Source organism: Marmota marmota, unplaced genomic scaffold (genome assembly GCF_001458135.2).
Source record: "Marmota marmota marmota unplaced genomic scaffold, marMar, whole genome shotgun sequence".
Classification (NCBI taxonomy): Eukaryota; Metazoa; Chordata; class Mammalia; order Rodentia; family Sciuridae; genus Marmota; species Marmota marmota.
Window position 1 is genome coordinate 54272405 of NW_025999842.1, and position 16641 is coordinate 54289045.

At 40.2% G+C, this 16641-nt stretch overlaps 1 protein-coding gene across 3 annotated transcripts in view; it reads left to right on the top strand.

The window, feature by feature from the left end:
- Positions 1-16641, top strand: part of Arfgef3 (ARFGEF family member 3) — a 167730-nt gene that overhangs the window by 29725 nt on the left and 121364 nt on the right. For 2 of the 3 annotated variants that reach the window (XM_048798842.1, XM_015501659.2), the window contains exon 3: positions 15467-15548. In XM_048798842.1, coding sequence (XP_048654799.1) covers positions 15467-15548 — 82 coding nt within the window. Of the gene's footprint in view, positions 1-13849; positions 14338-15466; positions 15549-16641 lie in introns of those variants that run through there. The other variant, XM_048798849.1, reaches the window with a different exon arrangement.

Genomic DNA, 16641 nt, shown 5'->3' on the forward strand with positions numbered 1-16641 from the left:
AGGATGGGAAAGGCAGCGGAGCACAACAGACACTAGTATGGCAATATGTAAATCAATGGATGTGTAACTGATGTGATTCTGCAATCTGTGTATGGGGTGAAGGTGGGAGTTCATAACCCACTTGAATCAAAGTGTGGAATATGATATGTCAAGAAATTTGTAATGTTGTGAACAACCCACAATAAAAAATTAAAAATAAAAATAAAGTGTGCGAGTCAGGACATGAGATGAGGACTCCTTCCAGAGCCTCTTCCCACTGTGTATTCCTTGTATTCTGTAAAGAATTTGCTTTCAGAGCTCTATCTCCTGCTCAGTAGAGAAGCTGAGCTCCAGGGAAAGCTGAGGAACCTGCCAGGATTAGGCTGCAGGTTTGTTGGCCAAAACCAAACCACCATCGTCTCCTGGAGTCGGGCAGTTCCTTAACAGACCCCGTTGCCTCTCATGGTACTAATGGCCTCCCTTAGTGCTGTCCTACTTAAACCAGAGCAGGGGGCTCCCTGCTCAGATACTCCTCTTTCAGTGGCACCAGCAGGGGAAGCTCTGGCTCTCTTCTGGGACCAACAGCTGGAATCCGGACTGCATAAGGCTATGGGGTCCCACTGGTCCCTGAGGAGAGGGAATGCCACCTGGTGTGGCTGTATAGAGTGGCAGTGAGTGAATGCCCCAAAACTTGAGCAGGAATGTTTATTTCCCAGCACATCCTGCTGGGTATGTTCTTGCTCTCTGAGGCTGGAGCAAGTGTGCCTGCTCGGTGCCTCTGACACAGTGGGAAGAACACTGTGGACCAGCTCAGCTTACCCTGTTGCCAGTCGTGTGTCAGGTTACCCTGGTAACAAGGCAGCTGCACAGCAGGCAGGATGATTCGGAGACGGAACCATTTACTCTTAGTTTTCCTCCCATTAGTATTAGAAAAGAAAATGGGTAAGGATACGTTTTTTTTTTTCCTCCTCTTGTGGAAGGAGATGCACCTTTCCTTAACTGGAAGTGTCTTCACAATAGGATTTGGTCAAGAAGACAATTATTACAGAATAATGTTTATGGTGTTCAACGTTCTTGAACACTACATAAATTTATTGGCAAATTCCACTTTTCTCCAGGTGAACATCTTCATCCCCTTCAGGATCTTGGCTTGTTTTTCTCTGATTTTGTGGGCACCCTGGGTGTACTTAGCAAACTCACTGAGTCTCTGGATGTAGGCTCTTCAGACAAGCTTGTGTGAATGGCTGTGCTACATTTGCTCTTGTGAACTCTGGCAGGTCTGAATGGCCAGGTGACTTACATCCCCCACGATAAGGAGGGTCACACCCCATCAGCCTCTGCAGCTCCGTTTTCGAACCCTGGCTTGAGATTGTTGTCAGGCACCTCTCACTGTGTGTGTTTTACTGTCTTTGGTCTTTAATCGTTGCACTGAGAGAATAATCTGCTACTGTTTTTTTTTTCTTTTTCTCCAATGTGTAAAGAAAAAATACTGGACATATTTGTTTTCCTTGCAGCACATGTCTTATTTAGAGAGGTCACACAGCCCCACAGTAGGTTGGATACTACCCTAGGGGAGAAAAGCAGGCATCACTACCAATATGGTGGCCTTTGGGTGAGTGTGTGTGAGGCAGCTTCAAACAGGCAGAGGAGAAGTGTCCAAACAAGCCCTCCAACCCTTAGAACTAAGTTTGTCCTGAGAAATACAGTCTTGTCTTTGCATCAGACAGTGCCAGACCCGACGCTACCTTTTTGGCAGGTGCATAGAGATCTTAGGTAGCTGATAGTGCAGGTTGGGGGTGGTGTGGAGTGTGTGATATGTTTAAAGTAGGAAGCTAATGAGGAAGCAAATCAACCTCTCTGTCTCTGGCTCTCGCCCAAGGCCTATTTTTGAAAAGTGCTTGCTGTGCAGAATCTGGGATAGTCAATAGCTGAAACACCACACATATACTTCTGCTGGGAAAAGTCGCCACTTATTGGAAAATAAAATTTTACAACGTTGTTCTCTGTCTGATGTTTCTTGCCAAGATGAATTACTTAGTGGGAGTTCTTTCTATAAGTAGATGGCTGAAAAGGACTTTTGAGGTCTATGGAGGAAGAACTGTAGACTTCGTCACAGATGACAGAAACTATAGCTCACCATGTAATGAGTTTCAGTTTGGCCTGTGGTATGAAGCACAATGGTTTAAAATTATTTAGAAATTAAGACACCCCCCCCCACACACACACACACACAAATGACATGCTTGTGAAAAGAATAATGTCAGGTTGTGAACTGAGAATGTTCTCACCATAGAAAGCCTAAAAAGCACAATGTCTTGTCACTTGAACTATGCCATAGGTCTCATTACCTCCCACATTATAGATGAGGAGATGTAGGCTTTGAGAAGATGGCTTGCCCCTGGCTAACTGGTACAATCTAGCAACTCACCTTTGACTACTGAATACCAAAGTTACATCACCCAGACATAACGAATCTGACATTTGGTTTGTTTTCTTCTGTGTGTGTCTAATGGAAATTGGGACACATGCTAATATTTTTTAACTTGCTACTTTCCCTCAGTTTTATATTAAAAATGTTTTCTAAAGTTATCAAAGTTTTTTTTTCTTTCTTTTTTCTTTTTGTTTTTTGTTTTTTGTTATCGAGGATCGAACCCCATAGGGCCACATTCCCAGCCCTTTTTAAAATTTTTATTTTAGAGACAGGATCTTGCTGAGTTGCTTAGGTCCTCACTAAGTTGCTGAGGCTGGCTTTAAATTTGTGATCCTCCTTCCTCAGCCTCCAGAGCCACTGGGATTACAGACATGCCCCACCACACCCAGCCTCATTAAGGATTCTTTAAGGACTATTAAAATTCAACCAATTAACTTGGGAAAAGTTATTTTAATATTTTTTTTGTTTTAATTGTTTTGACAATGGGTCAAAAATTGGCTTAAAATATTAAAGAGCTCCTCCTCCTTGAAGATATGGCGTAAGATTTTAAATTTAGTATACCATTGAGATATGAGCTTGAATGGCCATTCACTTGCTTAGTGGATTTCACAAGGACGTTTAGTCAATTAACCAAGGAGGGTTAATATGCCCCTCCACACACACATAGTAAGTTCACACTGTTGCTAACCCCCTGTATAACCAGCCACCATATCCGGTGCCATGGAGTTAGGGAGATACCAACTCTCCCAGGAGGGGCTCTGGGAATACCAGTAGGGATGAGCAGAAGGAAGAAGGATGTAGCATTTGTAAGGATGGACAGATGGGTGTGTAAATGAGAGAAGGTGAGGCTTAAAAGCACCAAGTGTGTGTTTGGTGAATGATTGACTGGTGCAGTTGATCCCAGCACCAGAGATGAAGCCTTGAGGTACTGCCCTTGGCTTTCCCACGTATTCAAACTGGCCTGATACTTAGCTTTGACATCTGAGGCTGAATTTAATGATTTGATGATGAGCATTTTATTGCTGTAGATGAAGGATCCAGATTCTTCTATGTTTTGGACACATGGGCCAGATATAGGTAGTTCCTAATTGTCCTGACCCTTGGAGAAAAATGGGGATTATTGCATTGGCTGTTATACATTAGCTGGTCTGGAGGGGAGAGCATAAATAATCTGAATGAGTAAAATTTTTTATTACATTGGTGAATGTCCAGGGGTGCCTGTGCTTATTTCCGCGTTGGGGATGCCTTTGCCTTTCAGGTTAGCCTTTGTTCTCTTGGGGGACAGGATGTGTTGCTAGGGAAACGGTGTAGGCTTTAGTGTCATATAGCTCTACATTTGAGTCTGGATGCACCCCATTTACCTGCTCTGTCATGGGTACAAGACTCTGGGAGCTTCCATGTCTTGGGCTGTGAAACTGACATTGCAATGCCCACTGCCCCAGTGAGGATCAAATGAGATAACACAATGGGACAATTTCTGGCTCACAGCTGCCTCTGATGGAAAGGCATATCCCCTCTCTTCCACTCCACGCCTCTTCCCCCAGAGCAGTGACCAGAATGTTCCCAGTTTTTCCTGATTTTTAGCATCAGTGTTACAAATCTTCCAGCAGTACCTGATGCTTTCTCGTAGGTAGACAGTCAACTGTCTCTGAGCTGGTTAGCTCATTGGTAACATAGAAGGAGTCACCTATCATGTAGTGTTGTAAGGACTAAATTACATGAGATCATGTATGAGTAGTCCAAATGCCTGCACAGAGTGGGCACTCAATGACTGGTGAGTACCAGCACCAAGTGAGGGTATCTCAGGACAGCCTTCTTCCTGAGCACCACAACCTCCTCTCACTTCTTTGCTGACATCCTTTCCTCTGCACTCTCATTTGCACAGAGCTCCATCTTTTACCCTCTACCTTGTTCTTTCCCTTGGTAGTTTCATTCACTTTCTAGGCTTCAGCTACCATTTTTGGATGGACAACTTCCAAATCTATCCTGAGCTCCTGACCAATGCATCCAGTTGTTTACCCCTTATACATGGATGCCTAAAGGAATTTAAACTCTAAATGTACAAAAATAGAGTCATTAATTGTCCCTGTTAACTTCCTCCAGTCTGTTCTTCCACGAGGTCATCTCTACCCTGTCTCATGTTGTCTCTGGGTTCTGTCTCCTCCTTTCCATTTTTGAATGCAGGCACCAAAATATATCACACCTTCAGTGCTGTGTCCATCTAGCAGAATGGAGTCCTTCCTCCAGCTTCCCTGCCTTTGGTTAATAACAATGACAACAACAAAACTCTAATAGCAAGATAATTGTGACAGTATGTGAAAGTACTGTGGTGATCCTTTGTTGTGTATGTACAATGTGCTGAGTGTTAGTGCTACCTTAAGACCTAAGTGAGGTGGGGCCCTGCCCTGGGCCCATGTTGTGGGGTCATCATCCTCACTCTCCTGAAGGCCAAGGAAGTGTTTCCACCCAAGGTCTTCCCTACTCCCAGATCACACTGAGGTGCTTGAGACCTCAGAACTCCTTGTTCATGCTATGCAGGGTCTCTGACACTGCTTTTTCAGGAGGTAGATGGTACCACAGGTTTGTGGTTCACTGGGCCTGAGGTCTCGGCCTGAGCAGCTGTCTGCAGGGGTTATGACTGACATTGGCCTGCAGGCTGAGGTGTCCTTGTCTGTGCCCAGGAGACACCTGGTGGAGCAAGTGTGGTTAGAAAAGGGAGTGGGCCAGGGGCCTTCAGGAGTGCTATAAATATTATATTTAACTAATATAGTTGCTTATCTAGTCTTTGCAACACTTCCTGAGGTAGGTAATATTTGTTCCATATTTTTAGGTGGAGAAAATAAGGACTGAACAGGTGAAACACTTAGGGCACAGATTGTAAATGGCAGAGCCTAAATTTGAATTGGATTTCTTCCCAAATTTTTTTTCTGTCCTATTCTACTTTTCTGTTCATTCTCTACATTGTAGTAACAGGTACATTTTGTAAAAAAATGCCAGAGATCACCTTATTCCCTTGATTAAAAATCTCCCATTAGCTCCTAATTGTTAACTGGCTCCCAGCCAGTCTCTCTGGGGTGACACACAAGACCCTTCACACTCTGGCTCATGTCTACCTTGTCAAACTCGGTTCTCGTCAAGCTTCCACCATGACTTCCCCATCTGGTCACAGTAGGACGTGGGCTGTTCCACAGACCCACTCTGTACCTTTCACTTGCAATCTCAGCCAGGAATGTCCTTTTTCTCTTCTTCTCACGGCTGAGTGAATCTCATTCTGTCCCCTTTATCTCAAGGCCAAATGAATAACACCTTGTCTGTGAAGATACTTTCATTTTTCCAGGATCTGCCTCACCTTCATTCTACTCTTCTAGTTGGTTCTGTCTACCAACCACCCAAGTGTCTTGACCTTGTTCTTGTGTTTGCACATTATATTTGCTGTCACCTCCCATAGGGTCCATGTGGACAGGAGCTGGGTGTCATATTCATTGTTATAGTCTAACATTACACTGCCCGGACAAATAGCAGGCAAAATAAATATTATTAAAGAATGAGCTATTTATTACTAAAATTCTTTCCACAAATGGATTTTTAGTCATTTAGGAATAGCATTTTGGTTTGGACAGTTGTGTTGATATGATAACAGATGGGACTGGATTATAAGGCATTTTGATACAACTTTAAATTTTTATGTTTTTGGTCCTACTGCTGGAGATGGAACCCACGGCCTAGGACATGCTAAGCATGAATTCTATCACTGACTTACACCCCAAACCTTGGCAATTTGAACTTCACAGAAAAATGTTCCTTTACATTTAGCCTACCATTTTGCTGTCATAATTTTTAATGCATAAGATACTCTAATAAATGTGTACATGTATTATTTGTGAGCTTTAGTAAGCTAGTCATGAATTGGACATGAAATCACATTTTTTAAAAATCAAAGCAATTAGTATTATTCTTTGTTTTAAAGTTAAACCTGTCTTTGATTGCATAGACTTTTCTGAAAGATATGTATGCCACAGAGTTGCCGTTTTTCAAGAAGCAGCTCCACATTTTGTAGAAGGTTACCAGCACGTGAAAAAAGATGGTTGTTTGTGTCCAGTTGATTTGCTTTTCTTTGCTAAGATTGCAGTATGAGAGTGAGAAGTCTTGCTGTTTGTTTCTGCTTGCACTCCATAGCAGAGGTACTGCCCTCCTGCTGGAGATTCTGGGCAGAGCCTGACTCTCGCTTGCCAGCTGGAGTGTTTTCATCATGAACAATCATTAAGAAACAAAATGCATGTGGTTTCATGATCCACGGGCCGGGCAAAGCAATTTGCATAGGCGTGTGCCATGCTGCTATGATTTTCCCACCCGAGCCCGCAGGCCTGCTTGTAGGAAAACATGTCACAGAAATGGAAGCAAGGTTAAATTAAGCCTCCTGACTTTAAATTATATATGTGACTAAGATAACTGTACTTTAGGATCATAAGCAAGCCCAGTTTGGGTGAGGAAGACTTTAGGGAAAAAAAAAAAAGAATTCAGTAAGTATCGGAAAGATGGTAAGGAAATTTTTCTAGAGGAAAGAGAGAGCGAAGATATTCCAGGAATGGGGCCCCTTTTTCAATAAAGTGGGAAGAGTGGTGACAACAGAAAAGATGAAGTGAGCCAGGAGGAAGTTCAGGAGGGTTTAGGGGAGACTGAGGCCAGAATGGGAAGCTCAGCGCTTGGGGTTCCAGGCCGAGAGCCTTGAATGAGAGGTGGAGCGCGTGAATGCAGGATAGGGCTAACTTCCCTTTTCCCTCTTTCTTTCTTTTCTTTTCCTTTCCTTATTTCTTTTTTTCTTCTGCTAAACACTTTTTGGGTTTTTTTGCTTTGTTTTTTTTTTTTGTTTGTTTGTTTATTTGTTTTGTTTGTGGGGCACGCACTAAGCCTTTTCTTTTTTATTAGAGCATTCTAATTATGCATGGTAGTTAGATTCATTTTAACAAAATTATACATGCATGGAATTTGATTTTATTTCAGTCCCTTTTCTTCCCTCACTTCCCTTCACTCCTCCCTCCTATTCTCCTTCTATTCTGATTTTCCTTTTACTTATTAATTTATTCTTGATTTCTAAAAAAAAAAAAAAAAAAGTCCTCTATGTGAATTCTGCATCTGTGGATCTAACCAATCTTTTTTTCTAATTTTTTTTTAGTTGTCCTTAGGCATTTATTTAATTTATTTATTTATATGTGGTGCTGAGAATCAAACCCAGGGCCTCACACATGCTAGGCAAATGCTCCAGCACTGAGCCAAAACCCCATCCCAAACTCAAAATAGTTTTAAAAATTGCATCTGTACTTTACATGTACAACAGACTTTTTTCTCCTGTTATTATTCCCTAAGTGATGCAATTTTTATTGCATATTATTCCATTCTACAAATGTACCATAATTTATCTAACCTTATGAATAAAACTGAAATAAAAATCTTTGTATAAAACTTTGCAGCCTATTTCCTTAGAGAATTTTCCTAGTTAAAAAAACTCATTTCAGAGCATATTAATGTTTTTAAGCTCTTGATAGATATTGATAAAGTGTTTTTTATAAAAATCTTAACAAAAATTTTCCATGGTGCCATGGGAGTTGATTCTCTGATGAATTGTTGGGTGTGTTGATGGAGGGGAGGAACAGGTTACTGTGCATCACAGTGGGAAATGGGAAAGTTGGTGAGAATATGACTAGTTTGGACCTTAAGTGAGGAAATGGAAGGATGGATGGAAAGAAAGGAGTTTATTGATCAAAGATCTTTCCCCTGCTTGCTATGTATAAACAGCTTAACCCATCTTTGGAACACCATTTAGACTGACAAATGGTGAGCATCATGGCTGCGTACTGGGGGAGTATGGCCTTGGGGCTCAGTGCACGCTCTGCTTCTTGTGCAGAGGTAAATCTTCTTCCTCTCAATTCCCTCATCAATAAATGCTGATAATATTTGTTCCTTTTCATTGGATTGTTGGGAGAGTTATTAAATGGGATTATATGACTAAGCCCTTAGTGTAACACCCACACACTGGAGGTTTTGATAAATGGTACTTCTATCACTACCTTCCCTTATACCAGGAATCCTTTGGTGGAAAGGGGCAGATTCTTGACCAAGAGGAAAAGGCCAATATGTGTCCAACACAAAGTGAATGTCCACTTGCTTTGAAATTTTTAATGCATTTGCTCCTCTTTACAAGCTCAGCCAACCTTTAAATGGTCTTACTGTTAATGCTTCTCAGGAATTTTACCTTTTGTTTGTTTTTAAAAGGTGTATTTATATTTGTCTCTATCTTGGACAGGAATGGTACCTGGTTTTCCTTTGTTCTATACTCAGTGCTAAATTCAGTGTCTGGCACTTCATACGTGCTCAATATTTGTAAAAAAAAAATAAATTCTAGAACAACTTCTGTTAGGGTTAATAAAGATGTCATATCACCTTCTCCCTCTCAAGTTTAAAAAATTAGTTTTTTTCTCCATGATTATATAGAATGTATATCTTATGATAAAAATATCAATATCGATAATACTAGATTGCAGATGAAAATACCAACCCTTAACCCATCATTAGATTTTTAAAAATGAACAGAAATTTGTTTTTCCTTACAAATTATCTTGTTGACCTGTAGTGTTTTACATTTTTAAGTATTGTAAGAATATCAGATGAAAAAAGTTAAATCCATTGTCCTTTCATGACAATATAATAATATTTTGGTATTTATTCCGCAGATTTTTTGCAGCTATTTAAAAAATAGATGTATCAAATAGTAGAGATAAAAATCTAGTATTGAAAATTCTTCAGATGATTGATAAGCATTCTTCTTGCAGCCGTCCTCTTATTACAAAACCAAATCAATTAGCATAGTGAGACCTGTAATGTGAACAGAACTTTCCAGACAGATCAACAGGTCTATTTGTTATAAAGAATATGTAAACTGTTGATGTAAGTTTCAGAAAGAAGTGGAAGAAAATGAGTTTTTACATAGTATTTTGTGTCTATAAAGGTGAATTCACTTACTTTTTTGAGCTGAGCAGGAAAAGGAAATGCTGTGGTGGTTTTGTGAGAAGTCCAGTCTTAGTGGCTTTAAGAAAATATTTTCTTCAGATTATGCAAGTATACTCTAGAGTTATTATGTAAAGCTTATACATATATATTCTATTTGTATCAAAGAAATATATATATATATATATATATATATATATATATATATATATNTATATATATATATATATATATATATATATATATATATATAAAAGACTCCTATCTAGAAAAATCCACTGTCAACATTTAGCTAAGCTCCATCTGAGTAATACCCTAATGATTTCCATTGTTGTTATATCCTCTTGTACTCTTTGGATTTCTTTAAAGAATATTTCAGCCTTTTATAAGAAAATGGTAGATAATAAAAGTTTATTTCCTAAGCTACATAGGAACCTAACCATATTATATTTTTAGGTTTCTCTTTACTAGATTGAATCACTTAAAATTGCCAATGTTCCAACTTACAAAAATGATGCTCAACTTAATAACTGCAATAGGTTGGCTGAGGAATCTTGAAAGCTTGCAGGAGAAAATGGATTTTAGGTTGTTCCCAGCTATATCCCTAAGGCCTAAAATAGTTCCTTGTAGGTGAATCAAATCTTTGTTTTGAAATATGAAAGAAAAGGATTGACTCTGATAAAAATAATTTCATGAGAATAGAAATAAAATGGAAATATTTTAACTGCACTCTAGAGAAAATTAAAGAACAATTTAGTTCCAATTGGCTCAATGGAATCAAATTTTTAAAAGCTTAATCAATAAAGTTTACTAATGTTGGTACAAGCTGTTTACACCATCCATATTCGTAAACATGAATGATAGCATCCTGAGAGTCGCAATGGCAGCAGGGGTGAAAACCCTTCTGTTCTCAAACTGGGAAAGGTCATGAGGACTGGGAATAGGATGGTTGAGGCTTGAACCCACCACAGCGAAAATTTTTCCACTCATCCAAATATCCTATAACTTCTCTTAATGCCACACTGTCAAATATAACACACATTGGTTCACGAATTTTCCCTCTAAATAAGATGATTTACATTACCTGTTTGATGCCTGTCTCCATTTCTGACCTAGCAGATGTTTATAGTAGTGTGACATACACCATCATTGATAGAGCCCTCTGTTGGCATAAGCATGTGATGTAGCCTTGAGGACACAAGTTTGATAAATGTAAGAGCTACATCTAGATCATGGCTTTGTCACTTACAGATATGTGACCTTGGGCAAGAAATCTAATTTCTCTTAGTTTCAGTTTTGTTGACAGTTAAACCTTGTCTTAGTCTGTTTTCTGTTTATACAACAGAATGCCTGAGACTAGGTAATTTATAAAGCAATGAGGTGTATTTCATCTCATGTCTCTAGTAGTAGGGAAGTCCATAAGGACAAGTGGGCACCTGCAGATGGAAGGGCATGAGGTTGAACTTGCTTTATCACTACCCTCTCTTACAGTAGCTCACCGAGTCCCTAGAGAGCAGAACTCACTCCTGAAAGATGGCATAAATCCATACAGGAAGGCCCCATCACCATGATCCACACACTTCTCACCAGGTCCCATCTCCCAATACCACTGCTTTGAAGACCAAACCTCAACATGAGTTTTGGTGAGAACAAAAAATGTTCAAACCACAGCAAATCTCTACCTTTAAAAGTTATAATCAGATAAAATGATAACTACAAATGTGTGTGGCTGGGTACATTTTACGTATAAGCCACTGATGTCAATCAGAACCATGGTTATGCGTTAGCATCAGACAGTGATTAATAAATGACTTAGCTCATAGAATCCTAGAATTATAGAGTGTAAGCAGCCCTTGCAAACGTATGATACCTTCCAGCTCCTTCCTACCCCATGCATCAAAAAAGAATCAGACAAACATTCAGAAATATCTTTGGTTTTACTTGCAGTTTTTGTTTGTGCTCATATTAATAGGTAATAACTGGTAAATCCTAACTCTTCCCCTGTTCTCCTATTTTAACATCTCCTATGTTCTCCTTTGCTATTTTCCAATCTAATAAAGATGGTCCGTGAACTGTGACAGTGAAGCTAAGGAAACAGGTTCAGTCTCCTTGACCCGATGAGACACAGTGTCACAGGATAATGTCTTTCTCGTGAATATGCAGCCTGCTAATTATTCTTCTTTAAGAGATAAAGGCATGTCAGAACACGAAACCCCGGGGCCACTGCCTTTATTTAATTAGGCAAGAGTGAATTTGCACATGCCTTTGCATAAAAAAATCACTAGATGTAATTGACTGTTGGTTTTCCGCGTGCCCTTTTCCCAATGAGGGAGCATCCAGAAAGATCAAAAGATGATTTATTCCATACAGTATGTGCAAGGGGGACTGAGGGCCTTGTTGCATCTTTATTATAAATCCCATCCTGAGACCCAATTAACAGGCCTGTTATTCTCCTTCATTAAAATCACTTTTAAGAAGTGAAGGCAGGAGGGCTTTTATGATATCACAGGGCAGATGAGGAGATCCGTTACGCCCTCGTGAGTTTTATTTATTTCTACATGTGTTACTTCCCAGTTGAAGTCCATATCTGAGGCTGATGACCCTACTTTGGGGGATGGGGAGGGATGAGAGGCCTTGGCTACTGAGGAGAGTCAGTCATTTCCCCTCCACTCTGTGCACTCACAACAGGAATGCAGGAAGCTACCTTTCTGCCCAGGGCCCAGTATAAAACCACTTCAAAGGCCATCTTAGCAGAGTCCAGACAGGCCAAGGAACACAGCCCTCCACTCGCTACAGACCCTGCACTTTCCACCGTGTTGGGCAAAGTCCTTTCCCCTAAGGATGGGGGGACTCTTAACTTGGGATCCATGTGGAATTGGTGTTTGGAGGCCCCCTAGTCCCCTGGAAATGATATATGCCCTCCTCTAGACAGAAGGTCTTTTGCCAGGTATTTTGGTGTCCATGATCTAAAGAAAGGTCAGACACGTTTATTTTAGTTGGGCTCTGAAATTTTGAGGTTCAGAGGAACTTGGTTTGGGATGTCAGATAGATTTAGATTTGAATTGCCGCTAATGCATGTTATCTGTGTGACCTTGGGCAGCCTCCAAAACTTCTCTGAACTCACACTTTTCTCAAATGTGAAACAAGGGTAGGAATGAATGCTTTGGGATTGTAGTGATAATAATACTAAACACAAAAAGTAATACATGCTAGTTTTCTCTTTCATTCCATGAATACAAATGAAAGCAAGTACCTGTTCTGTCTTAATCTTATCTAGATCTTCCTCAGTACCCAATGTGGTGCCTGGTACTCAGTAAGCACTCAAAAGTTAGTTGAATGGATGGCCAATGGATGCAGTGCCTTTGTTTAGTACCCCAAAGAAATCTGTTTATAGTGATAATTCTTCAAAGCATTTGTTTTCTAAGAGAAATCTTGGAGCTCTAATTGGCTTTGCTAAACCCTCCAAAGACAGTTAACCCCATGTCCTGTGCAGAAGCTTTCTGCATACATGAAATGATTTGATCTGCTCATCCTATGCTGAAAATCATGATCTGTGTTGGGCATGTTGTCTGTGTGAGGGCTGGACAGCCTGTAGACCTTTGCCCATTTTCTAGTTATTTTGGAACATAGCCATGCTGTTGCTTTATTTATTGTCCATGACTGCTTCTGTGCCTCAGCAGAGCTGAGTAGTTGGGTCAGAGACCATATGAATTACCCAGTCTAAACATGTAGTCTAGAGCTATAACAGTCATTACCTGGCTTTTTACAGAAAAATTTGCCATCCCTGGGATGTGCTCTGTGCACTCCTCACTCTAAGGAATGAGGGTTGATCTTAAGATTCCTTTTCTAGGGTTAAGAAGGATTAAGACACACCAGCATTTTAAGTGTCTTGATGAGATTGCACACCCTCTAAATGGTTCAGATGATTCCAGGTCTGGATGATTCCACAGCCCATTGTCTTTCCACTGAACACAGATACCTTTCAACTTATCCAAAATCTAGTTGAACAAACTCCACCTGGCCTTCATGATGACCATTCCTGGAATGGGGAGCAGCTCGGTGGCATCCCCTGAAGGCATGGTGCAACTTGGCCGTCCTGGCATTTGTCAGCAACCTGGCCTCAGGACAGCAACATCAATCACCTGATAACAAAGTGGAATGAGGGTCTCCAGGGTTACTAATGCCAATGGCAGGATAATATGGATGTTCAGTTGTTCCTATACAAACCCCGGGCTGCTTTCCAAGGGTCAAGAGGTTGCATATTTCCAACCGGATCCTGTTGCTGCCAAATGTGGCATCCACTCTTGCTGGGTACCCTTGGTGATTACTATGTAAAACTTGTATATTTTTAGCCTATAGCTACCTAATGGATTTCTCCTGCTCCAGGCTATTAAACTGTGAGAGTTTAGGGCCTCTGGGCCTCCTCCTTGTTACTCTTCTGTCATTGGCAGATCTGACTCCAAATTAAGGGTGAAAGTTCTTTCACAGTGGATTAATCCTGTTCGAAATTTGATTTTTCCCCCCCCAGGGGTTTTCAGGTGAACCTCGATGCTGTTTCTGCTATGCCCATTATTCCTACTTCTCACTGAGCATTTAACCTCCCAGTTAACTTCTCCAGGCTAATAAATTGGTTACGATAGAACAAGAGACCAATTTGGAAAAATCAGCTTTTCCTTCTCTAACTGGACAGCAGCATTTGCCTTGTAACTGTGACAAGTTGACAATACTAGCAGTGACAAAGTCATGGTCACCCAACTTGGAAGTAACAGAGTTGGGTGATTTATCCATCTGTCAGAGGACGTGTCCAATGAAAAGTAGCTGTGGTGTTGACCAGTTTCATATAAAAATGGACATTGTGACACTGAGCTGGGGAGGGGAGACGGGAGAAGGACTCGGAAGGGGAGTGTTCTTCTATGTGCTGTCAGGTCAGTCTTTGTGGCCGGCATCAGGGAGTGTCTGTCTCTCACTTCATCTGTTGGGAGCTACTGATGGAAGATTCCACAGAAAAGCAGCTGAGCAGCGGGGTGGACAGGGAGGAATCAGAGCTATAATTAACTTTCTGTCTCATTGTGTTCTGCAGCAATGACCCTTATTTCTCCAAAGATGAAATCCCACAGTCTAACTCTGTGGCTCTTACACTCCTGAAAGTCAATGAATCTTTTAAGTTTCTGCTGAAAATATAAACAGAAAAAAAAAATGGGTCCGTAATAGTTTATTGTGGGTGGAAGGACTTGATAAAACAGAAGTAACATTTCATTTTTGTTATGCCAGTGTAACTCCATGGAGAAATAAAGAGTTGATTAAAATTCTTAGTCTATTGTTTAATTATTTAGAGTGACTAAATAATTAAAAGATATTTTTGTATTTGCAGCACTTTTGGCTTACTCCTGATATTTTAATCTCTTTCTTCTTTTTTTAAGCTTTAAAGTAGCCAAGTAGCTCTCCATGTTTTGGTGTTTATTCGGTTTTTTGCTTATCAAATGTATTTCTGTCATGGAAATGTGTTGATTATGAACCTGTCACAAAATATATATCTACCTCTTGGTGGAGACTGCAGATAATATTTTTAAATGATTATACAGTTGAATACTTTGAGTTAGGGAGGAATTGACAAATTATCGTTGCTGAGGCAGAGGGTTGGTGATGACGCAGATAGGAAGGGGTTATGAGCAAGTCACAGAAATCTATATATGTGATGCTCCTAGGGTTGTTCACCTTGGGTGTAGCAGATGAGCAATTCAATTGTCTGGGGAAGACAGAAAAGCATGTTCATGGATGGTGTATTGATTAATGTTCCATATGCTAACTAGTGGAAGTAATTCTATTCACTCTTCCTGTAAGCCCTACTAAGAAGGCCAGCTGTAGATATGCTGTCCTTTCTACACAGCTTTTTTTTTCCCCTGGTATTTTAAAGTGCATGTGCATTTTCATTATTGGTTATACTTTTTGTGCATGTGTGTGGCAGTGTTTGGGGGCGGGGGTACATAAGGCTTATATCACTTGACTGCCAGCTTTACTAAGCTCACATGTTGTCCTTATCTCTGTGTTTGCCAGGGAGAAGTGTCTGCTGCCTCTCCAGCTGGCTTTGGAATCCAAGAATGTGAAACTGGCCCAACATGCTTTGGCAGGGATGCAGGTATGGCTTTGACAGAATGCAGTGGAGCAACAGAAAATGACAGGCCACTTTGACAAAGAAAGAGTAAATAGCTAACATTTTAAACACAGGTTGCTTAAAAATTTCTGTAAAAATTTGAAATAGCCCTGGAAAATAATTGGACTTTCTTCACCAGAATTTCTTAGTGCTCAGAATTATTCGGTTGAGTCTTTGTAGTCAAACATTGATTCATGGAAACCCAGCTAACCTACAAAGACATGAATTAGTTTTTGTGTGGTTCAACCTTTAGGAGACTAAGAGATCCCAAGAAAAAGAGACCCCAATTCATACCAACTCAAATCTCACGTACATTCAACATGTGGTTCTGTGTAATGAGAATTGATGGTAAACTGGAAAGATTTTGTTTTGTTCTTTATTCTACTGTTAGATTGGTGAATGAATTAATTCATCTTGTTTCTAGACTAAGACTGGGAAGAAAAAAGAAATTTGGTTTAATAAGTCAGATGGCTTAAACACATTGCTCCCTCTGAGCATTTGTTTTTACACCAAACGTGATGTGAGAAGGTGATGACTGTATAAACCCACTGAGTATTTAAAGTAGTTTGATTTCTAGAGACAAAGACTGTGACATCCAGGCCAGCAAGGATTCATGGCTATGTATTGGTGGCACTTGTCAATGTCTTTTCATGTCGGTAAGGACAATTTTGTAGTTAGCTTTCCAAGTTCACAGAGCCCCTTAATACCTCATAAGAGTTAATACATATGAAAGAGAGGACAGCTCTTTTTACTCCCAGTGGTTTGGAATTAGATGATGTATACTTTAACATGCAGCAGCAGTTGAGATTTTTGAATTGTCAATAAGATTATTAAAAACCTTTTGCTTTCCAGCAATGACTGGGCCATCTGTAAAAATAATGAGTTTGTTTTACCTGCTGATTTTTGTTCCCTTTTCTCTTGTATTTTATCAATTTGGGATTTTCCATTTTTTAATTTTTTTTTAACCCTGGAACATTGTTAGCTGCAGTACCATGCTTTCACAGGCTTGTGTTAACTTCGATGACTTGATGACTTAGTGGGTTGAGAATCTTCCTGTTACTATCTATGCCCTGCTCCC